This window comes from Salmo trutta, chromosome 19 (assembly GCF_901001165.1).
Source record: "Salmo trutta chromosome 19, fSalTru1.1, whole genome shotgun sequence".
Lineage (NCBI taxonomy): Eukaryota > Metazoa > Chordata > Actinopteri > Salmoniformes > Salmonidae > Salmo > Salmo trutta.
The window spans coordinates 7,229,273-7,255,043 of NC_042975.1; the positions used below are offsets into that span (position 1 = coordinate 7,229,273).

At 44.3% G+C, this 25,771-nt stretch overlaps 2 protein-coding genes across 5 annotated transcripts in view; one reads left to right on the top strand and one right to left on the bottom strand.

The window, feature by feature from the left end:
- Window positions 1-554: 554 nt before the first annotated feature.
- Window positions 555-2,952, top strand: cyb5d2 (cytochrome b5 domain containing 2). Of its 3 annotated transcripts, none has more exons than XM_029699581.1 (4): window positions 555-965; window positions 1,134-1,274; window positions 1,777-1,963; window positions 2,468-2,952. In XM_029699581.1, the coding sequence occupies exons 1-4, from the start codon at window positions 707-709 to the stop codon at window positions 2,634-2,636; spliced, it is 756 nt and encodes a 251-aa protein (XP_029555441.1). In that variant the 5' UTR covers window positions 555-706; the 3' UTR covers window positions 2,637-2,952. The 3 variants fall into 3 exon arrangements, with proteins under 3 accessions (XP_029555441.1, XP_029555442.1, XP_029555443.1); XM_029699582.1 differs by having other exon boundaries at window positions 1,140-1,274; XM_029699583.1 differs by having other exon boundaries at window positions 797-965; window positions 1,220-1,274.
- A 1,111-nt stretch (window positions 2,953-4,063) lies between these two features.
- The window catches only part of ankfy1 (ankyrin repeat and FYVE domain containing 1), a 37,236-nt gene continuing 15,528 nt past the window's right edge, over window positions 4,064-25,771 (bottom strand). For both annotated transcript variants that reach the window (XM_029699580.1, XM_029699579.1), the window contains exons 11-25: window positions 23,095-23,192; window positions 22,629-22,830; window positions 22,395-22,493; window positions 17,806-17,959; window positions 15,771-15,939; window positions 15,445-15,563; window positions 12,642-12,798; window positions 12,175-12,375; window positions 11,871-12,047; window positions 7,721-7,868; window positions 6,405-6,495; window positions 6,168-6,292; window positions 5,741-5,887; window positions 5,400-5,490; window positions 4,064-5,192 (exon numbers count right to left, since the gene is read on the bottom strand). In XM_029699580.1, the coding sequence (XP_029555440.1) occupies window positions 5,060-5,192; window positions 5,400-5,490; window positions 5,741-5,887; window positions 6,168-6,292; window positions 6,405-6,495; window positions 7,721-7,868; window positions 11,871-12,047; window positions 12,175-12,375; window positions 12,642-12,798; window positions 15,445-15,563; window positions 15,771-15,939; window positions 17,806-17,959; window positions 22,395-22,493; window positions 22,629-22,830; window positions 23,095-23,192 (2,111 nt within the window). In that variant the 3' untranslated portion in view covers window positions 4,064-5,059. The remainder of the gene's footprint in view (window positions 5,193-5,399; window positions 5,491-5,740; window positions 5,888-6,167; window positions 6,293-6,404; window positions 6,496-7,720; window positions 7,869-11,870; window positions 12,048-12,174; window positions 12,376-12,641; window positions 12,799-15,444; window positions 15,564-15,770; window positions 15,940-17,805; window positions 17,960-22,394; window positions 22,494-22,628; window positions 22,831-23,094; window positions 23,193-25,771) is intronic.

Sequence of the window (25,771 nt, forward strand, 5' to 3'; positions counted from 1 at the left end):
CCTTTCCGTTCACCTTCACACTCCTGGGCCAGACTATACTTAATCATAGGACCTACTGAAGAGATAAGTCTTCAGTAAAGACTTAAAGGTTGAGACTGAGTCTGCGTCTCTCACATGGGTAGGCAGACTATTCCATAAAAATGTTGCTGGGGATCAGAAGTATAAATAGTAGACTTACAAAGGAAATATGCTTCAGTAAGGATGGGCTTTTTAGCGTTCATTGCCATGGTTATCATCTGTACTGCATAAATGGAATGTAAACCACAGAAAATAGGTGATGTGGTGGCAGCTGCAGAGAAGTACTTGGGTTTACAAGATTTTACTGCATAGGAGTTACAGGGAGTGTTGAATGGTAGAGTCCCGTTCTCCCAGGCTGTTGGCCTGGTGTAGAGGGTCAAAGTTGTGGAATGAGGTGGTGGGTTTAATTTTGTATTGTATTTTTTAATAAGTGAAGGGTTATTTGGCAGGTTAATTTGATTTATACTCCAGTCCGGTTGGTGGCGGTAAGGCACGTTTTGGTTGCCAACCGCCATCTTAAAAAAAAATACAGAAGAAGAAGTGTGTATATCTGCACTGATGTGAGCGTGTGCCGTGGATGAAATGCATACCCGGAAAAACAAAACAACAGAATCGGTGATACACTTTGTCAATGACTGAACATTGGTCAAAGAGTAACGGCAAATAACAAGGAATAGCCTTAGACATAATGTTAGGGTTTATCATTTCGTTTATTTTTGTATTAGTGGCAATACTAGTACTGCGTCAGGACTGGGACCACATTACTGGCGATGCACCTCCTCAATCGACAGTTCCACCTGCGCGTCTCATAATCAAAGAGGAGTTATCACTGTACAGCGGAGAGGAGGACAGCAAGGGCCTTTACCTGGCCATATTAGGACAGGTGTTCGATGTAGAAAAGGGGATGAAGCACTATGGTCCCGGTGGTGGTTATCATTTCTTTGCAGGTGATGGATTTATTTATGTATTTATCTACGTGCCAGGGTCCTTAACAGCGGGTCTCTTAATTGTGAACATGCCTGTAGATTTATATAAAATTCCATACAGATTTTGACAGATTTTGTCAGACATGTGAATACATTTTATGCTGCTTTCCATTCCCCCTGTTTATTAAGGTAAAGACGCTTCTCTGGCCTTTGTCACTGGGGACTTCACAGATACTGGTCTGACAGATGACGTGTCTAGTCTGTCCCCTGCTCAGGTGGTGTCCCTGTATGACTGGCTGGCCTTCTATCACAAGGACTACAAGCCAGTAGGTGTGTATCATACAATGAGTGTGTTCGAGCGGATCACTTTTGTCAAGCCTTCCAACCTTCCCCGACATCACTCCCTCTACTGTCGTCTACATTCGGTTACTTTTGCTTTACCACTCAAATGAGCCCAATGACTGTATGCCAGGCCAGGGAATCTTTATGTGAGGGTCCGCGGTCCATTTGATCAATGAACATTTGTCACACGGTTGATATTATTGCACCCAGTACCTGTTCAATACATTATACAAGTGGCCTTTGTCATGATGCATTTTTTTGTGTATAAATTCCCTTGCAGACTAAACCTTTAAATACATAATTTCTCAGAATGGGGAAACTATCCATGCCCGTGATATGGTTTAGTCTACAAGGGACTTCATAAAAAAAATGTGTCATGTATTTTCACTTAGACATTGTTAGCCCACAGGGCAGGCATATACAGAGAATCCATTGACCGTATAATGAAGGTAAATCCATTAGTGTGAGATTAAAGTCCCCTATGCTACAGGCAGACTGGTGGGACGGTTCTACAGTGAGAGTGGAGAGCCCACCGAGGCCCTGCTACAGGTGGAGGCAGCCCTGGAGCAGGGCCAGAGACTCAACAACCAAGCCCAGGCTGAGAAGCAACACCTCCCAGCCTGCAACTCAGAGTGGAGCGCTGCCAGGGGCGGACGGGTCTGGTGCTCCACCAAGAGGTACTGACATCATGGTACACAGAGAAACATTGGGCTTGTTCGACATTGCAGCCGATGGGGCAGGCGACTGCCGACTCTACGAATCACCTTGCATCATGAGTAACTACTCATTTATTATTTGTAGATCAGTCACAATGCAACACGGATTTGATGCGCTCGAACACGGCCATTGTATTTACTAGCCTATGTGGTGGTGGAGCAACGTGTGCAGGTCCAAACGTTCCCACGCTGAAAGATATCATATAGTTGGGGGCGCTAACATATAAATATGTGTTGCCTGCTATCAGACTGGATAGCAGTGTTTCTCACGTTTAGTTTTATGCCCTACAGCTGATTCAAATAATCAAGCTTTGATCATTTTAATCAGCTGTGTAGTTGGGGCTAAAAACTAAACGCGCACTGAGTTTGGGGAAGGCTGCATTACAGAGATTGTCTCGGGAAGTATTATTAGGGAATTAACTGTGTTTTTAAGCATGAACCTCTGATTTGTTATTTTCTCCTTAGTGGTGGAGTGCAGAGAGACTGGGTCGGCGTACCTAGGAAGCTGTTCTCTCCTGGCTCGGGCCGTTCTCGCTGTGTTTGTGTCCAGAATTCCTCCACGCTGGAAAACCCTAACATTCAGGAGTACGAGGACTGCCCCTCTCAGGCCGACTCATGTCCTGTCAGAGAGTAGAGGGCTCTGGGAAGGCTGAGCATCTCAAAAGGACTATAGAAAGGCTTATATACTGTTATTTAAAACTCAGGGACTTCCCATGGTGTCCTAATCAGAATGCCTGGGTATTTGATTTATGCCAGTTTGAAAATAACCTAAGTTGTTTCTGTTTAGTTCTTTATGCATGTACATTTTTAAGTTCTGTGTAATTAATGTGCAGTATGCCAACTAATTGCAAGTGGCCAAATACTGGAGACTCTCATAACTAGGAATAGAAGGGAAATGTTTACTATATCTGTACATAGACTAGATAGAAAAATTAAATTGATGTTTCATACGTGTTTTGGTAATTGTCAGATGGGATATGAAGTTGGGGTGAAGACAATGACAGACGTGTACCAAGAAGTTGTACTGAAACATCATCTTGGAAATGTTTTTTTTTTATATATATATATATATGAAAAGTAGAGTGAAAAACAAGATTCTGTGTTTTATTTTTGATTAACTTTATGAAAAGTCGTCCTCCCTTTTCTCTAAAAGGACATGGAAGGAAGAGACGGGCTAGATATCTGAGCATAGAGAGAACACAACGTTCAGAAAAGATTAAGAGGCAAACATTTCAGTTTTGTCAATGACAAAAAAAAAAAGCACAAACTGCATTAAGTACAAAACAGTTGTAGTGGTCAAAAATATTATACATTTCTGTACAATTTAACAATGCTTATAGTGGACCAATGGCCACCACCAACTCCTCTCACATTCTCTCCCCTTATGTCAGAAATGTCATGTGATCTTTGATAAAGTGCACCTGTTAGGGTTTTGAAATCCAGACGCATTAAAACATACAGGCTGGTTTCCTGGACACAGATTATTAAACCTATTTCTGGACTGAAGGCCTGAACATTTTCATTGAAAGTGTTTTTTTTGTCCTGGACTCATCTTAATCTGGGTCTGGGAAACTAGCCTGGCAGGTCAAGACAACACTTGAGGCAATAGCAATTGGAGCATGTTACATAATGCCCCCCTCCCCCCCAACAACAAGACCTTACTAAAGACCCAGATTACAAGGAATTGGAATGTACACTTTGGTGGTCTGGGAAACAGACACAATTCACAATGATTATAAGATAATACAAAATTATCGGCTACAAATTAAATGACATGCATAAGTATAATAGGTATTTTATCATAAGTCAAATTTCAAAGCAAGAATTATTTTGCATTTGGGACTTAACAAATCCTCAATTGTAAAGATAGTTGAGTGCCTAGTCCCACTTACTGATGCTCAATCTTTACCCCGTGGTCTAGAAACACTTATGGAGGTTATTTTGTGCCGTTACATTTCAAATCATGTGAATATAATCTCACATAGATATTTTTTAAAGCAGAGATCTCACTTCTTTAAGTATTGAGAGTTAATTAAGCAATATATTCAACAATATATTTAACCCAATTAGTGTTTTATGAACATTTTAATCATTAATTCCATCATCAATTCAAATAGATGTCTTTTTTTGTATATGAAAAATAGTCTCAACTCCATTCCCTTAAAATCCAACCATCCCGTCTCTAGTTTATATTGAACCAGCCACACCGCTAACAGTAAAGAGAAAATACAGCACATTGACATTTCTTATAACAGTCCTTTTCTTTTAAATCCATGAAGGGAAGTGAACAAGTGCACATTTCGGGACAAAGGTCAGCTGACTGTAACACAGGGCAGGTCTTAGAGGGCAGCGAGCTCCGCTGCTATTTCCTGTCTCACCAGCACAGTGCAGTGATGGATTCAGTTGATGAGTAGGCCAGTGAGGCTGCTGCTGCACACAAGCTGTCGGTCTGTTCCCGCTCTCAACCGAGACCAGGGTTAGGGCTCTGACACCATCACATGTTCATCACTGATTCTCATGATTCAATCTGACACCATTACACGTTCATCACTGATTCAATCTGACACCATTACACGTTCATCACTGACTCAATCTGACACCATTACACGTTCATCACTGACTCAATCTGACACCATTACACGTTCATCACTGACTCAATCTGACACCATTACACGTTCATCACTGACTCTCATGATTCCTTCAAACACCTGATGAACGATATCGGGTCAAATCATGACAATATGATTTACATCTCCCTCTCTCCAGTCCAGGAGTCATTGAGCCAAGCAAGCTACTTTCATTTTATCCAATTTTCACTACGCGATTCATTTGATTTAAAAAAAAAAAAACATGTATAATGTTTTTATATTCTATTTCTTAAGTCCTGTTGGAACATTAGCTAACATGTTTTGATAGACTGGAATGAATAGTACAGAGGTTGTGGTCTGTCTGTAACTCTAGCCCTGGCTGCCACTGCCGTGTCGCCCGATCTCCTGTTGTTGCCCAGCCTATGGTGTCAGGGTGGTGGGAAGATGGAGGAGCAGGCTGTCCACTGCATTAGGACACCCCACCCAGAGTCAGCACGTCGAAGCAGACATCACAGACCCTCACAGGCTTGTTCAGGTCAAACTTAATGATGGGGATCTCCTTTATAGAACACTTGTGGCAGAGCAAGCGGCCGCAGTGACGGCTGGGGTAGGAGGACAAGAGGGGGCCAGGGAGGAAAAAAAGGGAGAACGAGGGAGAAGGGCGAGAAAGACGAGCAGATAGAACGTTTGGTGAGTAAGGTCTGATATAATAACTTGTCAAAAAAACAACATGACTTGGAACTAACAATTTGACTTCACTCGAAGGACTAAACCAGTCTTTATTAAGAAACTGTTTTTCAGGTACTTACCAGTGATGTTTCCTTGTGGTGACTCCAAACTTGGCAGCACATTCATAACAGTTTGATCCATCACACCACGGGGGCTCTTTGGACAACATATCTAAAAACACACAAAAAACATAAGTGAGAATGGCCCCACCTTCCTCTTAAAAAATACCTATTCAAAATGTACTGACCGAGCGTAAATAAAATCAGGATTATTCCAAGGATCCAATGTAAACTCTTCTCTATACCTAACTGATGTCAAAGCAGGTGTGAACTATGTACTGTAGGACCTCTACACTGAACTACTGTATGTAACATCATTCAGCAGATCTATTCCAGGTGTGTACACGGACTGAGCGTCTCACCTAGAAGGCGGAAGAGCAGTTGCTTGGTGGCTACTTGGTAGTTGAAGATGTTGATTCCCTGGTTGTTGTTGAGGCCCATACGTGCACCAGACCTCACGATGGCACGACACAGGTTAGCATTGCCCTTCATGTAGGCCAGCAACAGAACTGAGGAACAAAAAAATGGATTGATGTTATTCTCTAGAACATATTCCTCTTGGTTCCTTTCATTTACTATATTCGCTATTGTAAGAGAGAATGTGCTCCCAAATAATTTACCTGGTTAGATAAAGAGAATAAATACATATCTTTATAATGGCTTATACGAGTCAAACATTTGAGACTAACAAAGCAAGTTGTTAGTCAGGACAGAAACATTAAACCCAAAAGGGGCCTTAATCCAATCAGTCAGATAGAGATTGAAGCAGAACCCTGCTCTCCTTCCTACCGGTGTTCCCTTCATTGTCCACTTTGTCCAGAGGGTACTCAGGCATACACTCCAAGAAAAGCTCAAAGATGGCCGCTGCATTCTCTTTCCCATATTGTCCCAGGACATGCATCGGTGACTGGCCCCTACAAAAACAGACAAGTGTTCAGTGAATAAAAACAAACCTTTTGTGTAATGGCCATTAAGAGCAGCACCATGGCTGAAGTTATGAACCGGTGAGAACAGGAAGAAGCGTACCGGAGATTGAAGGCCTCGGCGTCGATGTTGGACTCTGTGAGAAGGGCTCGCACATTATTAAGCCGACCTTGCATTACGGCCAGGTGCAGAGCTGAGGACGGACAGAACAAGAGAAAACAAAACCGTGAGAAAAACTGGGAAAAGGAGTTTAAAAAAAAAAGTCAGTAAGTAAGCAAGCCAGAACAGCCCAAAGGCGCAGAAGCCCATCACATCTCCTGTTTTTGTAGCGCGAGACAACTTGATGTACGCTAGAGTTAAAAAGGCTCTTATTTGTCAGGCAAGTATCATAAACAACAGATTACGGGTGCTGAACAGATAAATAAGGAAATGTTTTTTCAGCATGGGTAATAGTGCAGCAGGGTTGAGGACAGTTAAGTAGTAAAGAATCATTGTAAGGAGGGTAGTTCTGTGGCTTGAAACAGCCCCTTAACTTTACGGCTCAGGGCCTGGTTACCCGATAGTGATGGAACTTATTTTAACAATGCATGTTTCCTACAACGCTCGAAGATGTAACATTTGTTTCCCAAAACACCACGCAGACAGAACGTTCACTAAGTGCACCGTTAAGGCAGGTGTCAATACTGATAGGATCCAAAGAAAGGAAGCACTGCTCTCAGATCAGCTTTCTCCCTTTCAAATCTTACCTTAATATTATAATTATTCCACAATACTGACGACGGATCAGCTCCTAGAGAGATATTATCACCCACGGCTGAAAATATTGAGGCGGCTTATTCTAATGCATACCTTGTAATAATGGACTAACTCAAGATTTGACACATCATTGATCACGTTATACATCATGAAATATATTGAGACAAAAATTATAGTAGCGTACAAATACCTACATAAAACTCAATTGAATGAACATGAAATTGATTTCAATATATAGGTCTACGTAGCCTACACTGTGTTTATCTTTTAATAGTCCTCTGGGTTTTCATTTTGAAACATCCTCATGTCATTCGCTTGTTTGTAACAATCGCAAAGACACTGGCAACTTTGTATTTGTAGTCATTCGTTCTGAAGTTATCAGAGGTCACAGAAAGACAGAAACATCTTGATTTTGTGTTTAGCAGAGATCTTGTGTGTGTAAAGTGACGCTGAAGGGCAAAAAAAAAAAAAAGAAGCACCTAACGACGCACTTATCTGTTCTACGAGTGGTCTGAGTCAGTCGTTAAATAACAAGCCTTTTCAAGTACAACGTTAATAACGAGGGTTTTGGGAAACAGCTCTGAGATGTAACGATGCTCCTTCAAAAAGGTTCTAACGATGAACTTAGCCATAAGAAGATTTTGGGAAACCGGGCCCTGTACCGTTGTTGCCATTCTCGTCCACAGCGGTGAAGTCCACTCCGTTTTCCAGCAGCACAGAGCAGATAGTAGCCAGGTCCTGCTGGGCTGCCAGGTGTAGAGCGGTCTGTCTGTGTTTGGTCAGCTCATTCACTTTGGCCCCGGCCAGCAGCTGCAGTGGACATAGAAGAGTCAGACACCAGTCTCACATTGCGTTCCAGGTTGTCTCTTTTATAGTTGCGTATCTTAGGATATTAACGTGGTTCCGGTCATTTTAAACGCTTCACCATTTGAACATCTGCACAGCGCAGCTACAATTAAGATGAAAGTCCCAGACAGACGTGTGGCTCTAAGACATTGGAGTTAATGGCAATGCAACAACCGTCAAAAACACACAACTTGAGACCACTACACGCCGTATTAAAGCCATGGAGCACGTTGATTGACCAGCGAGTGGTCAAGCCCTCGTTACACCTACAGCTTATTTAAAAATCTAAAACAGCCCTTTCACGCCACAGCCAGCTATTTCACACATTATTCCCGCTGTGATAAGAGCAAAAATATTTCTGTCACTCATGGAGCTATAGCGCCACGTGAGAGCAGGTAAGGAGTAGGCTACGGTACTTGGCTATTTAGCTAAAGAATCCCCGTGTCATGCGGGCACGTGGGAGACCAGGGTTCAATTCCCCGATGGGGAGGAAGGAGTAGGCTGTCCTTGTGAATAAGAATTTGTTCTTAACTGACTTGCCTAGTTAAATAAAAGGTTACACTAAGAACATTCTAAAAGAAAAATAAATGAACACCTATTTAGGCGAGGTGCTAGCTAGCGGAGTAGAAAACCTGAAAATAAAGGAGAGCCGCACACTCCAGGAGCTCAGATGCAAAAATGTAATATCCAACGTTTCGACAGCCAAGCTGTCTTCATCAGGGTATGATCACACTAAGAGCATAACATTTCCACACCCTAATTGTAGTCTAACCAATAGCCAAAAGAAGAAAATAAAAATCTCATTGATTTATCAAGACCAGTCCCCATGCTTGTCTCAGAGCAGCGTGGAATGGTGCTAAAATAGTTGTAGGCTGTTGCTTCTAACTTCAATGTGCTCTTTAAATAAGACCTACACCACTTATGAGACTCAGGTCACCTACGGTATATCGAATAATATGATGTGACTCTCCGCCAATAATTACATATAGAGGACTGGAGGATTCTAAATTAGAACCAAAAGCCGCCTCATGGGTCTCCCGTTGGAGGCCGGCACGGGTATCAAACCTGCATCTGTAGCAACTCATTTCGCATTGCGCTGACAGACAGCTGCGCCACTGGGAAGGCCCCATCCAGAAAGTATCAAAATACAGAGAGGTGTTGGTAAAGGTATTTTGTCTTGCTAATAGCCCATAGTGGGATATTATAATACTGTACATGGTGTCCAGGTCAGGATAACAAAAACATTTCTTTATTAAAGACTATCAGAAAGAATGTTGGTATTTATTTATTTTGATCCAAAGCCATGAATGAGTGAGTCACTCAGTCTTATGTAGGTGCCAAGGCTATATGACTGTGCCATCAACTTAATATAAGGATTTTTTTGTAACGATATTTTTGATAATATATAACAATATTTTTAAAATATAAACTATATTTTGGAGGTCATTTCGTTTAAAAAAAAAAAATGAAAGTGAGCGATTTTAATCTGAATAAAGTCCAAAACATTTATTTCTGTTTTTAGAGGGAGAGATACGTTGGGCCAATTGTGCACCGTCCTATGGGACGCCCAATCACAGGCGGATGTGATACATAATACTTTGTTGTATTATTAGTTTTTTTCCTTTTCTGGTGGATTAAACTGAAAATGCAACCAATCACAGGCGGTTGTGATACGCCCAATTTAAAAAAAAAAATACATTTGACAATAGAATTCTCCCCCTACTCTCCTTCTAGGCAAGTATATTGTCCAGCTACCTGCTACTAGCTGTAATGGCGCTGTACAACGTGACCGTGTGTGTTTGAAAGAGGATTTTCCATTAAGCAACAATTTGTTTACCTTCATTAGACAACTTTGTTCCAATATTTCTGTAATTCAGTGATATTTATTCCCATAGTAATTCGTTATGGATCCATAACTAAATAAACATTGACATTTTGAAAGAGTATGTTTATCATTATTTTATTAATGTAAGCATGAAGATGCCATTATTAGTTACATTGTTTTAATTTGAATGTCCCGACTGGCACTAAGAACAGCGGGAACGTTTCCCTAGTCAGCGCCATTATTAGTGCAATGCCCCTTAAAGTGTTGCTCTGTGCTACCCAGTGTGGCGGGGTGGGGGTCCACTCCCCTCCTCTTTCCTCCTCCTCCCTTCCCCATGGGCTAGGTAAGTCTTCTGTGTGTTGCTCTGCAGCCAATCCCGTGCCCCCTGCCCTCGTGCCTTAAACCTCGCGCGCTTTCAGTGGATACAGCTGGAGAACTGCAAGGCAATCCCATTGTGCTCCACTCGGGAGCCATGACCAATATATATTGTCCTGCCAATACCAGGATTAATAATATATCTGTCCAATTAATACATTAATAATAATCACTTTGTTTAAAAAAATATCAATATTTTGGAGATTATTTTGTTTTCAAATAATGTAAAATGAGGGAGAAAAAGCCATTCTTGAACATGGGGTGAGACATTGTTACTAATTTGTAAATAAAACCAGTTTGTTATTTAGAATGATTTATTTCTGTTTTTAGAGGGAGAGAAACCAAACACTTACAGTCATCTCATAGGTCTCCCAGTCAAGGCCGGCACGGGTATTGAACCAGCATCTGTAGCAACACAGCTTGCACTGCTATGCAGTGTCTTAGACCGTTGCTCCACTCAGGCGCTGTACAACGTGAACGGTCAGGAGTGGGCTACAGTACTACAGTAAGAGCAAAATAAACCTAACAAAATAAAATAATAAAACCTTAGTGTAACAACAGTTTTAGTAAGTAATACTGAAGTCGTGCACAATTATCAGTTTCTATTTAGGTTTATGTTGCCCATTCATTGTCAGTTAGAGACACAGTAGGACCCAAAAGCATAGTCAGTGCTCTAACTCCCCCTTGTGGTGGTCTGGAACAATGAAGTAGTGACGCAGGGTACCGTACTAAACCACAAATTCCCGCAGCATAATCACAAAACTTTTAGTGGAGCAACCACTGTACAACTAGAACAGTGTTACTTAGTGATGGGTGAAAAATCAATAGTTACATATCGCAATATTATATCGATACTTTTGAATACAATTATCATTTTTTTGCTATGTAGCGTTAGCTATTGCCGGTCTGCTGCACCAAAACCCCAGTATTTTTCATCCTATAGCTTGTTCTCCATCTTTTTAAACACTGAGCCAACATATTTTCAGTACTTTTATTTCAATTACTGATCAAAACTAAATTTTCTCAAAGCTCTCTCTTCTCTCTGCATCAGATATATATAGTGAGCAATATGTTTGAAACATCAAATCGCAATACATATAGAATGGTGAGAATCACAATACATATCGTATCGGCCCCTACGTATCGTGATACGCAGGGGCCGATACACGATAGTATCACGATACGCAGGGGCCGATACGATAGTATCACGATACGCAGGGGCCGATACGATAGTATCACGATACGCAGGGGCCGATACGATAGTATCACGATACGCAGGGGCCGATACGATAGTATCACGATACGCAGGGGGCGATACGATAGTATCACGATACGTAGGGGCCGATACGATAGTATCACGATACGTAGGGGCCGATACGATAGTATCGTGATACGTAGGGGCCAATACGATAGTATCACGATACGCAGGGGCCGATACGATAGTATCACGATACGCAGGGGCCGATACGATAGTATCGTGATACGTAGGGGCCAATACGATAGTATCACGATACGTAGGGGCCAATACGATAGTGTCACGATACGTAGGGGCCAATACGATGGTATCGTGATACGCAGGGGCCGATACGATGGTATCGTGATACGCAGGGGCCGATACACGATAGTATCACGATACGTAGGGGCCAATACGATGGTATCGTGATACTATGGTATCGTGAGGTCCCTAGCAACTCCCAGCCCTAATATTACCCAGTCACGGGTGAGAAACACATTCAGCTCCAGATGAGGAAGCAGGGTGTCATTACCAGGTTACGGACGATCATTTCAGAGCCAGCATGAACAGCTAGATGTAGAGGGGTCTGCTTGGCAGCATCCTGCACCCGGGAGTTCACGTTGGCCTGGACACTGATCAGGAACAGAACACTCTCGATGTCAGAATTCTGTACCGCCACGTGCAGGAAGTTACGCCCCTTGTTGTCCACCTGAGTGGAGAAAAAGGGAGTGAAGGATTTGGGAGAAGTTTTTGTTCATATAAACAGTGTCAGATGGAGAACACTGTAGTAAATGGGCCAAAAGAGGAAGCAGTGTGTGTGTGTGTGTCGCTCTCACCTGTTCGGCAGCCCCAGGCTCTCTCTTGAGGATGGCCTCTGCAGCCTTGTTGTTCTTGTGGGTCATGGCGCAGGCGAAGGGGGTCATGCCCTGGCGGTCACGTAGGTTCAGACGGATGTCCGGGTGGGAGATGAGCAGCTGAATGATGACGCTGTGCTGGTTGCTAATGGCAACGTGGATTGAAGCTCGGCCCTCTGCATCCTGGGTGACACAGCTCATATTAGCCACAAGGAACGGGCTCGGATAGGAGACACGAGATGCTCCTCACTCAACTATTAATCATGCTTTTAAATCACAACTCTATCACAGGGGTGACCGTGTGAGGTGACTGTGCTTAGAGGAGTGACTGCCTGGTGAAACTGACCCGTGGAGTGACAGTCAGTGAGACCGAATATGTTGAAAAGCCGTTGGTCCAGGAAGAGTAATGTCCAGGAGTAAAAGTCCTAAAGTAAGCGAGCGAGACGTACCTGTGTGTTGACGTTGGCTCCAAACTCCAGAAGGCACTGTACCACCTCCTCCAGCCCCCAGCTGCCTGCCAGGTGGAGGGGTGACTGTCCGTCCCTGGCCTCCTCACCCCCCTCCCCGTCAGGGCCTGGACGCCGCGGGCTGTTCACATCACAACCACTACAGACACACACAGGGTTAGACTAGACCCACATATCAGCACTATGCCAAAAGGTTACAGCAGAGGAACTATGATATAGCATATTACTTGACTAGAACCTAAATCATTACTGAAAACACTGTAGATCACTATTTTATATAGATCTGACAATAAAACACAATTTCAAAGCGCTAAGCGTCGTTAGCCTTTCATTCCTCTGTTAGAAAGACCCAGTCACCCCTGATCTAGTTGAATGATACAGTGGCTCTGTTGACAACACTGAGATCACCTAAGGTAACTACTGAGCTACAGCTGTGTGCGGGCGGGCGGGGACAGCTGTGTGCGGGCTGGCTGGCGGGGACAGCTGTGTGCGGGCTGGCTGGCGGGGACAGCTGTGTGCGGGCTGGCTGGCGGGGACAGCTGTGGGCGGGCTGGCTGGCGGGGACAGCTGTGGGCGGGCTGGCTGGCGGGGACAGCTGTGGGCGGGCTGGCTGGCGGGGACAGCTGTGGGCGGGCGGGCGGGCTGGCGGGGACAGCTGTGGGCGGGCGGGCGGGCTGGCGGGGACAGCTGTGGGCGGGCGGGCGGGCTGGCGGGGACAGCTGTGGGCGGGCTGGCTGGGACAGCTGTGGGCGGGCTGGGACAGCTTCTATTGGTTCTGTTTACACCACGTGTCAAACTCATTCCAGGGAGGGCCGAGGGTCTGTGGGTGTTCGCTCCTCCCTTCAACTTGATTAATAATTAAGGTCACTAATTAGTAAGGAACTCCCTTCACCTGGTTGTCCAGGTCTTAACTGAAAGGAAGAAAAAAACAACCTGAGAACACTCGGCCCTCCACAAAAAGAGTTTGACACCCCTGGTTTAGTCATCAGGCAGGGGTCACACTGATTAACCTTGAAACTACTTCCATTTACATTGTAGTCATTTAGCAGACGCTCTTATCCAGAGTGCTTACATTTACGTACTTTCCCCGTTTTTTAAAAAACTTTTTGTACAGCGGGAATCGAACCCACAACCCTGGCGTTGCAAGCGCCATGCTCTACCAACTGAGCTACATGGGACAACCTTCCTCTTGCAGACTCTTTCCCGAAACAAGATGGATTCCTGAACTAGATTAAACCAAGATGGATTCCTGAACTAGATTAAACCAAGATGGATTCCTGAACTAGATTAAACCAAGATGGATTCCTGAACTAGATTAGTGGAAAAGTTGGCCAAACTCTATAGATGACAGTGAAAGTAAAGAAACTGTTTGAATTAGCAGCAAAACAACAACGTCTGAGCTTGATTACCAACCAGACCCGAGCTCTGCTAAACAGCCAAACAAACACTGACTTAGTACATATTTAACTCAATATACTGCTGCCAAAGGTAGTTTCAGCACAGGGAAAACAGCATGTCATAAAAGAGCGGATGATGATCAGTGAGATTTACATTTACATTTTAGTCATTTAGTAGACGTTCTTATCCAGAGCGACTTCGAGTAGTGAATGCATACATTTCATACATTTTTTCTCCATACTGGTCCCCCGTGGGAATCCTGCCTGTTTGGCCCTGTCCGGGGGTATCATCGGATGGGGCCACAGTGTCTTCTGATCCCTCCTGTCTCAGCCTCCAGTATTTATGCTGCAGTAGTTTATGTGTCGGGGGGCTAGGGTCAGTCTGTTACATCTGGAGTATTCTCTTGTCTTATCCGGTGTCCTGTGTGAATGTAAATATGCTCTCTCTAATTCTCTCTTTCTCTCTTTCTTTCTTTCTCTCGGAGGACCTGAGCCCTAGGACCATGCCTCAGGACTACCTGGCATGATGACTCCTTGCTGTCCCCAGTCCACCTGGCCATGCTGCTGCTCCAGTTTCAACTGTTCTGCCTGCGGCTACGGAACCCTGACCTGTTCACCGGACGTGCTTGTTGCACCCTCGACAATTACTATGATTATTATTATTTGACCATGCTGGTCATTTACGAACATTTTAACATCTTGACCATGTTCTGTTATAATATCCACCCGGCACAGCCAGAAGAGGACTGGCCACCCCTCATAGCCTGGTTCCTCTCTAGGTTTCTTCCTAGGTTTTTGGCCTTTCTCAGGAGTTTTTCCTAGGGAGTTTTTCCCAGCCACCGTGCTTCTTTCACATGCATTGCTTGCTGTTTGGGGTTTTAGGCTGGGTTTCTGTACAGCACTTTGAGATTTCAGCTGATGTACGAAGGGCTATATAAATAAATTTGATTTGATTTGAACCCACAACCCTGGCGTTGCAAACACCGTGCTCTACCAACTGAGCCACATATGTTAGCCCAGTGAGCGATGAGGGCATCAGAAGGGGAGGCTGTCGCGACTCTCTCACTTTTTAAGGCTGTCTATTAATTTGCTATAAAGAGGGATGAGTTTCATTTGCAGTGAGTCCATGGTATAAAGACGGATGAGTTTCATTTGCAGTGAGTCCATGGTATAAAGACGGATGAGTTTCATTTGCAGTGAGTCCATGGTATAAAGACGGATGAGTTTCATTTGCAGTGAGTCCATGGTATAAAGACGGATGAGTTTCATTTGCAGTGAGTCCATGGTAAGGGATGAGTGCGTTAGAAAGTGAGGCGCATTGGCGACACGGTGCATTATAAAAAAATCTGTTAATTTGATAAAGGAGGGTTGAGTGTGATCAGACGGACCTGCGGATGAGGAAGCAGGCGGTGACCTCGTTGTTCTCATCCACGGCCCTGTGGAGGAGGGTCTGCTGACAGCCTGAGGGACCAGAGCTCCAACTGGTGGCATCACAACCGTGTCGGACCTACAGTAGCAGGGACAAGCAGACAACATATTCAACATCTGTGGAACAGATCCCAGTCAAACCCGACCCGACTCCTGACTAGCTGAGTCGAAGGCTCTCGCATACAACTACCCTAGCATTCCATGGTCACTTATTTACATTCATCTGTGGGCTCCCATTACCACAACCACCACTCTTCCTCCCCCTCCTCCTCTCCTCAGGTCTCACCAGTGTGGAGGCGATGTCCTCTAGACCATTCTCCAGGGCCAGCCACAGAGGGGGGTGTCCCCTCTTGTCCACCACGGACATGTCCGCCCCCCGCGTGCAGATGGCGTCCACCACCAGGGGAAGCTGATTACTGATGGCCAGCTGCAGCGCCGTCTCTCCCTCCTGGGTCCTGCAGGGAGCGAGACATGGCGGTTATATACACCTCCTGCTTACTTATACTCACAGGGATATTTATCCAAGGTGCAACACTACAGGGCATATCAGGTCATATCACCTATGACTTCTGCTACCGCAAGCTTTTTTTCTGGACAAAAAAAAAAAATAGGCTTAAGTGGTGGACGTGACAATGATCCCAGTTGGCCCGTCAGTGTGGCTACATAAATATTTTTGTATTAATTTTTTATTTTACCTTTATTTAACCAGGTAGGCTAGTTGAGAACAAGTTCTCATTTACAACTGCGACCTGGCCAAGATAAAGCATAGCAGTGCGACACAAACAACAACAGAGTTACACATGGAATAAACAAACATATAGTCAATAACAAAATAAAGAAAGTCTATATACAGTGTGTGCAAATGAGGTAAAACAAGGGAGGTAAGGCAATAAATAGTGACGAAATAATAACAATTTAGCAATTAAACACTGGAGTGATAGATGTGCAGAAGATGAATGTGCAAGTAGAGATACTGGGGTGCAAATGAGCAAAAATAAATAACAGTATGGGGATGAGGTAGTTGGATGGGCTATTTACAGATGGGCTATGTACAGGTGCAGTTATCTGTGAGCTGCTCTGACAGCTGGTGCTTAAAGTTAGTGAGGGAGATATGAGAGTCTCCAGCTTCAGTGATTTTTGCAATTCGTCCCAGTCATTGGCAGCAGAGAACTGTAAGGAAAGGCGGCCAAAGCAGGAATTGGTTTTGGGGATGACCAGTGAAATATACCTGCTGGAGTGCGTGCTGCTATGGTGACCAGTGAGCTGAGATAAGGTGGAGCTTTTCTTAGCAAAGACATAGATAACCTGGAGCCAGTGGGTTTGGCGACGAACATGAAGCGAGGGCCAACCAACGAGAGTGTACAGGTCGCAGTGGTGGGTAGTATATGGGGCTTTGGTGACAAAACGGATGGCACTGTGATAGACTACATCCAGTTTGCTGAGTAGAGTGTTGGAGGCTATTTTGTAGATGACATCGCCGAAGTCGAGGATCGGTAGGATGGTCAGTTTTACGAGGGTATTGTTTGGCGGCGTGAGTGAAGGAGGCTTTGTTGCGAAATAGGAAGCCGATTCTAGATTTAATTTTGGATTGGAGATGTTTAATGTGAGTCTGGAAGGAGAGTTTACAGTCTAACCAGACACCCAGGTATTTGTAGTTGTCCACATATTCTAAGTCAGAACCATCCAGAGTAGTGATGCTGGACGGGCGGTCAGGTGCAGGCAGCGATTGGTTGAAGAGCATGCATTTAGTTTTCCTTGCATTTAAGAGCAGTTGGAGGCCACGGAAGGAGAGTTGTATGGCATTGAAGCTCATCTGGAGGTTGGTTAACACAAATAAATAATCTACACATTTTTGCAATGCAGCTGAGAGTAAATGTTGCAGTTTTAAAGGCATTTTGCCATGGCTAACGCTGTGTTCTTTTGCTCAAACATACTGCTAAATTCATTGTTTTTGGAATTTTCTATTTCCTGACTGTCCAGCTTTTATTTCGGTGATTGTTAGTTGTCAAAGATTATAAAAAAATATATCTAGGCCCTTTATCTTTTCTACATACTTCATAATCTCGTTTTAGTCATTTAAAGCGTTTTTTCCAATCCGAAAAATTATGTCAGAAAAAGAGTTTTGATTTTGGCAACCCGAATTAACGCTTAGGTGGCCCCCCCAAGGATTACAATGGCAGAAAAATCCCTGCTACTGTATATCTTCGCATTATTGTATAATTCAGAGACTACACTGTTGTTTAAATCCCCCTCTAGGGAAAATAAAGAATTGAGAAATGCATCTGCTGGTTTATAAGGCTCCTGATCTGTGACTTATTTACCTGACGTTGATGTCAGCCTGGTGTTCCAGGAGAAACAGAGCACTCTTGCTGTCCTGTCTGTGGATGGCCATGTGGAGCAGGGTCTGACCGTTGGACATGGTGTTGTTGATGGATGCCCCAGAACCCAGGAGCTGGGCTGCTATGGTGTGCATACCTGAGGGACAGATGAGAGACAAACAGGCAGACTGTAAATGCTGTGGATTCAGTGAGACCAAACTACACTTTTAAAATCCAGATGCTTGAACTTCTCTACTGTTGTTGTGTATCTGGATCTATCCAAGAGGAGCAGAGTCCAAGAGGAGCAGGTTTGAGGGCAAAGCACAGGCAAAGCTTGGAAGGGGAGCTTCTGCTAGAATTCAGCATGGAATTACGTCTATGACATCGCCGAAGTCGAGGATAGTCAGTTTTACGAGGGTATGTTTGGCGGCGTGAGTGAAGGAGACTTTGTTGCGAAATAGGACCAGAGCCATATATTTATATTCATACTAAATACATGGCTCTGAGTTGGACTATCATGACTAGAAAACCTTTGGCTGCACATAGTCAGCCAAACAGAGGTGGTATCTCATCAACGGGGCTTCAAGTTCCTTGGTGTCCACATCACCAACAAACTAACATGGTCCAAGCACACGAAGACAGTCGTGAAGAGGGCACAACAAAACCTATTCCCCCTCAGGAGACTGAAAAGATTTGGCACGGGTCCTCAGATCCTCAAAAGGTTCTACAGCTGCACCATCGAGAGCATCCTGACTGGTTGTATGACTACCTGATATGGCAACTGCTCGGCCTCCGACCGCAAGGCACAACAGAGGGTAGCACGTACGGTCCAATACATCACTGGGGCCAAGCTTCCTGCCATCCAGGACCTCTATACTAGGTTGTGTCAGAGGAAGGCCCTAAAAAACTTCAAAGACTCCAGCCACCCTAGTCATAGACTGTTCTCTCTGCTAGCGCACGGCAAGCGGTACCGGAGCGCTAAGTCTAGGTCCAAGAGGCTTCTAAACAGCTTCTACTCCCAAGCCATAAGACTCCTGAACAGCTAATAAAATGGCCACCCAGGCTATTTGCATTAACACCCCCCCCCCCCCTTTACACTGCTGCTACTCTTTTCATTCTATACTATGCACAGTCACTTTAATAACTCTACTTACTAGATGTTGAAAGATTATGATTTTTCGATACAGATACCGATTAATGGAGGACCAAAAAAAGCCGATACCGTTTAAAAATCGGACGATTGTTATATATACAGTTGAAGTCTGAAGTTTACGTACACTTAGGTTGGAGTCATTAAAACTCATTTTTCAACCACTCCACAAATGTCTTGTTAACAAACTATAGTTTTGGCAAGTCAGTTAGGACAACTACTTTGTGCATGACACAAGTAATTTTTCCAACAATTGTTTATAGACAGATGTTTATTTCACTGTATCATAATTCCAGTGGGTCAGAAGTTTACATACACTAAGTTGACTGTGCCTTTAAACAGCTTGGAAAATTCCAGAAAATGATGTCATGGCTTTAGGAGCTTCTGATAGGCTAATTGACATAATTTGAGTGAATAGGAGGTGTACCTGTGGATGCATTTCAAGGCCTACCTTCAAACTCAGTGCCTCTTTGCTTGACATCATGGGAAAATCAAAAGAAATTAGTCAAGACCTCAGAAAGAAATTGTAGACTTCCACAAGTCTGGTTCATCCTTGGGAGCAATTTCCAAATGCCTGAAGGTACCACGTTCATCTGTACAAACAATAGTACGCAAGTATAAACACCATGGGACCACGCAGCCGTCACACCGCTCAGGAAGGAGACGCGTTCTGTCTCCTAGAGATGAACGTACTTTGGTGTGAAAAGTGCAAATCAATCCCAGAACAACAGCAAAGGACCTTGTGAAGATGCTGGAGGAAACGGGTACAAAAGTATCTATATCCACAGTAAAATGAGTCCTATATAACCTAAAAGGCCGCTCAACAATGAAGAAGCGACTGCTCCAAAACCGCCATAAAAAAAGTCGGACTACGGTTTGCAACTGCACATGGGGACAAAGATCATACTTTTTGGAGAAATGTCCTCTGGTCTGATGAAACAAAAATAGAACTGTTTGGCCATAATGACCATCGTTATGTTTGGAGGAAAAAGCGGGAGCTTGCAAGCCAAAGAATACCATCCCAACCGTGAAGCACGGGGGTGGCAGCATCATGTGGTGGGGGTGCTTTGCTGCAGGATGGACTGGTGCACTTCACAAAATAGATGGCATCATAAGGAAGGAAAATTATGTGGATATATTGAAGCAACATCTCAAGACATCAGTCAGGAAGTTAAAGCTTGGTCGCAAATGGGTCCAAAGTTGTGGAAAAATGGCTTAAGGACAACAATGTCAAGGTATTGGAATGGCCATCACAAAGCCCTGACCTCAATCCTGTAGAAAATTTGTGGGCAGAACAGAAAAAACGTGTGCGAGCATGGAGGCCTACAAACCTGACTCAGTTACACCAGCTCTGTCAGGAGGAATGGACCAAAATTCAGCCAACTTATTGTGGGAAGCTTGTGGAAGGCTACCCGAAACGTTTAACCCAAGTTAAACAATTTAAAGGCAACGCTACCAAATACTAATTGAGTGTATGTAAACTTCTGACCCACTGGGAATGTGATGAAAGAAATAAAAGCTGAAATAAATAATTCTCTCCTATTATTCTGACATTTCACATTCTTAAAACAAAGTGGTGATCCTCACTGACCTAAGTCAGGCAATTTTTACTATGATTAAATGTCAGGAATTGTGAAAAACTGAGTTTAAATGTATTTGGCAAAGGTGTATGTAAACGTCCGACTTCAACTGTGTGTGTGTGTGTGTGTATGTATATATATATATATATATATAAAATGACAATTACAACAATAATGAATGAACAATGAACACTTATTTTAACTTAATATAATTACATAAATAAAACCTATTTAGTCTCAAATATGAAACATGCTCAATTTGGTTAAAAAAATAAAGTGAAAGTGCAATATGTGCCATGTAAAAAAGCTAACGTTTAAGTTCCTTGCTCAGAACATGAGAATATATGAAAGCTGGTGGTTTAATATTCCCAGTTAAGAAGTTTTAGGTTGTAGTTATTATAGGAATTATGACACGTCGACTATTTCTCTCTATACCATTTGTATCTCATGTACCTTTGACTATTGGATGTTCTTATAGGCACTATAGTATTGCCAGCCTAATCTCAGGAGTTGATAGGGTTGAAGTCATAAACAACGCTGTGATTCAAGCATTGCTAAGAGCTGCTGGCAAACTCAGTTAAGTTTGAATGAATGCTTACGAGCCTGCTGCCGCCTACCACCTCTCAGTCAGACTGCTCTATCAAATATCAAATCATACTTAATTATAATATAATAAACACACAGAAATACGAGCCTTAGGTCATTAAGATGGTCAAATCCGGAAACTATAATTCCGAAAACAAGACGTTTATTCTTTCAGTGAAATACGGAACCGTTCCGTATTTTATCGAACGGGTGGCATCCCTAAGTGTAAATATTGCTGTTACATTGCACAAACTTGAATGTTATGTCATAATTATGTAAAATTCTGGCAAATTAGTTCGCAACGAGCCAGGCGGCCCAAACTGTTGCATATACCCTGACACTGCATGCAATGAACGCAAGAGAAGTGACACCATGTCCCTAGTTAATATTGCCTGCTAACATGAATTTCTTTTAACTAAATATGCAGGTTTAAAAATATATACTTCTGTGTATTGATTTTAAGAAAGGCATTGATGTTTATAGTTAGGTACATTCGTGCAACGATTGTGCTTTTTTCGCGAATGCGCTTTTGTTAAAACATCACCCATTTGGCGAAGTAGGCTGTGATTAAATTATAAATTAACAGGCACCGCATTGATTATTTGCAACACAGGACAAGCTAGTTAAACTAGCAATATCATCAACCATGTGTAGTTAACTAGTGATCATGTTAAGATTGATTGTTTTTATAAGATAAGTTTAATGCTAGCTAGCAACTTACCTTGGCTCCTTGCTGCACTTGCGTAACAGGTGGTTAGCCTGCCACACAGTCTCCTCGTGGAGTGCAATGTAATCGGCGTCCAAAAATGGCAATTACCGATTGTTATGAATACTTGAAATTGGCCCTAATTAATTGGCCATGCCGATTAATCGGTCTACCTCTGCTACCTACATATTACCTCAACTAACCAGTGCCCCCTGTATATAGCCTCGCTATTGTTATTTTACTGCCGCGCTTTAATTATTTGTTACTTTTTTTTATGAGTTCTTAAAAGTGCATTGTTGGTTAAGGGCTTGTAAGGATTTCAGTGTAAGGTCCACACCTGTTGTATTCGGCGCATGTGACAAATACAATTTGATATCCATGGCATGCCAGACTGGAGGAAAAGGAAGAGGTGGTGTGCGTGCCCTTCATTACAAGGCATCTTTTAAAGCATGTCAAGTGTGAGAGCACCGGCCAGATCTTCCACACTGACGTACCTAGTAGCTACCTATCTGATATGAGTGTAGTTAATGTAGCTAGTGTAGTTAATGCTGTTAATGTTAATGAAGCCTACCTGTCCAGAGGGCTAGGCCCAACACCGTCTGGTCCATGGAGTCTAGGAGGCTGAAATCTGGGATGATCTGCAGGTTGTTGGTGGCATGAAGAGCATTGGCTAGAAACACCAGGAAATTACATTGTCAGTATGCAGGAAACAAATCCAACTTCTCTCCAGGGATAAATGATGTTTATTCATCCATCCATCCCCTGGTCTTATTAACATGGAGATGCTGTCCACTAACCAACCCACCTTTCTGCTCCAGGATGACTGACACCACGTCAGGGTGGTTGTGTACAATGGCCATGTGGAGGGGGCTCTGTAGAGACACCCCCTGGGCCTCATCGGGGAGGGCCTTCTGGGTCTGCAGGTTAGGGTTAGCTCCCTGTTGGAGCAGCTCTGCCGTCAGGCCCGCCAGACCACAGCGACACGCCGTGTGGAGAGGGGTTTCACCCTGTGGGGGAGGAGAGGAGAGAGAGGAGTTAGAGAAGGGGGGGTAGAAAGAGACATACAGAGGAGAGAGACAGACATTGATAGAGAGACAAACAGAGAGACAGAGGGGGGGTTACAGCTTGTATGAAGCAGTAGTTTGTGATACAGTACAGTTTGAAGCAGACTTTATGATTCACAATTGCACTGTAGTGTCTGAAGTAGTCATTTGTGATCAACTAGCAGAGCTGTGCTGCACCAAGTGATATTGCAGGACAACGTAACATACCCATTTGTTGGCATGGTTGACCTTTGCCCCATGTGTGGCCAGGAAGAGGGCGGCAGCCTCACTGCCTGCACCTGCGGCCCTCTGCAGTAGACAGTTTTCTGAGGAGGGATGGATGGAGAAAAGGAAGGAGACAGAAAAAGAGAGTAAGAACAAAGATAGTAAATATAGTAGAGCACTGGTCTCCCTATTGTTTATACATTTATTTATTTTTATTTAAATAGGTAAGTCCGTTAAGAACACATTCTTATTTAAAATGACTGCCTACCCCGGCCAAACCTGGACGACGCTGGGCCAATTGTTGCGCCGCCCTATGGGACTCCCAATCATGGCCGGTTGTGATACAACCTGGATTCCAACCACGGACTGTAGTAGCACCTCTTGCGCTGAGATGCGCAGTACCTTAGACCGCTGAGATGCGCAGTACCTTAGACCGCTGAGATACGCAGTACCTTAGACCGCTGAGATACGCAGTACCTTAGACCGCTGAGATACACAGTACCTTAGACCGCTGAGATACACAGTACCTTAGACCGCTGAGATACGCAGTACCTTAGACCGCTGAGATACGCAGTACCTTAGACCGCTGAGATACACAGTACCTTAGACCGCTGAGATACACAGTACCTTAGACCGCTGAGATACACAGTACCTTAGACCGCTGAGACACAGTACCTTAGACCGCTGAGACACAGTACCTTAGACCGCTGAGATACACAGTACCTTAGACCGCTGAGATGCACAGTACGTTAGACCACTGTGCCACTCGGGAGCCGGTTCCATTATTGTATCATTCATCCAATTTACAAATCATTCATAAACATGTAAACATTTAGTGTGTTCCCTTCAATTAGACATTTCTGTATTGTATTCTCAGGTTGACATATATAAACGCCCCCTCCTCAGAGAAAGAGACAGCTTAATGTGAGCTCTCACATCTTTCAACATGTTTTTTTTACAAAAAGATTGATCAACTAGGATTTTTCAGGATGCTACCCTCCACAGCATGGCCTTCTCTCCTGTTAATTTTGGTCAAAATCAGGTTGTAGGTTTGGAGTTTTTATCTGGAGAGATTAACGCTTCCAAGGTTTTTATTTTTCCAAGCTATACGGAGGGTGCTCTAGCCAACAAACAGCAGAGACCTGAGGACACCATTCCAACCTGGAACTGAGCCAGATATAAATTCAAGTAGAACTAAATGGCGTGAAGTAAAAGGCCTTTGGGCCCATGTGGCAGGAGTCTTTGAAGCGTCCTCTGATGCCCCCTCCTGCTGTTCAAAGACCATTCACTGGCATTTTCTACAAGAAATCTGCCTCCAGAAATAAAAGCTTTTCTCAAGTGGGTGTGACACCTACTCCCACTGCCTGCTGCACTGTTGCTTGCATTCCACCTGGCGATCTGTTCACCGTCTGCCCTGGCCTGTCTCCCCAAGGACTGGTACATGTACCTCCACCACACTCACCCCTCTCTGTTCACCGTCTGCCCTGGCCTGTCTCCCCCTGTCTGGTACAGGTACCGCCACCACACTCACCCCTCTCTGTTCACTGTCTGCCCTGGCCTGTCTCCCCCTGTCTGGTACAGGTACCTCCACCACACTCACCCCTCTCTGTTCACCGTCTGCCCTGGCCTGTCTCCCCAAGGACTGGTACATGTACCTCCACCACACTCACCCCTCTCTGTTCACCGTCTGCCCTGGCCTGTCTCCCCCTGTCTGGTACAGGTACCGCCACCACACTCACCCCTCTCTGTTCACTGTCTGCCCTGGCCTGTCTCCCCCTGTCTGGTACAGGTACCTCCACCACACTCACCCCTCTCTGTTCACTGTCTGCCCTGGCCTGTCTCCCCCTGTCTGGTACATGTACCTCCACCACACTCACCCCTCTCTGTTCACTGTCTGCCCTGTCTCCCCGTCTGGTACATGTACCTCCACCACACTCACCCCTCTCTGTTCACTGTCTGCCCTGGCCTGTCTCCCCCTGTCTGGTACAGGTACCTCCACCACACTCATCCCTCTCTGTTCACTGTCTGCCCTGGCCTGTCTCCCCCTGTCTGGTACAGGTACCTCCACCACACTCATCCCTCTCTGTTCACCGTCTGCCCTGACCTGTCTCCCCCTGTCTGGTACAGGTACCTCCACCACACTCATCCCTCTCTGTTCACTGTCTGCCCTGGCCTGTCTCCCCCTGTCTGGTACAGGTACCTCCACCACACTCATCCCTCTCTGTTCACCGTCTGCCCTGACCTGTCTCCCCGTCTGGTACATGCACCTCCACCACACTCAACCCTCTCTCCAGAGCTTACAAATCATTAAAATCCAGATGGAAAATATTTACACAAGAAGCAACCTAATATCACACAGTCAAACTCTGTCATTTAGTAAGTTCCCCATTCTGCCATTCTCACTGTTAAACATCGCACAGTGTTCAACACAACGGCTCTTTATGTCAATCACTCCAGCACACGCACACTGTTGGGGCGAGTGATTCTGAACTTACAACAGCTAGCCCCAAGTCGTTATATATATATTTTAGTTTTTTATTGTGCAATTTGCTACTTGCCTCGTGACTCCTGTATACTTTGTTGACTATAAACTTTCTTTACCCAACCGTGGGCCCGACTGTTTGTTCCCACACTGACTCTCTATTGGTTACACAGACTTTTGGCCTCCCATCCTATTCTA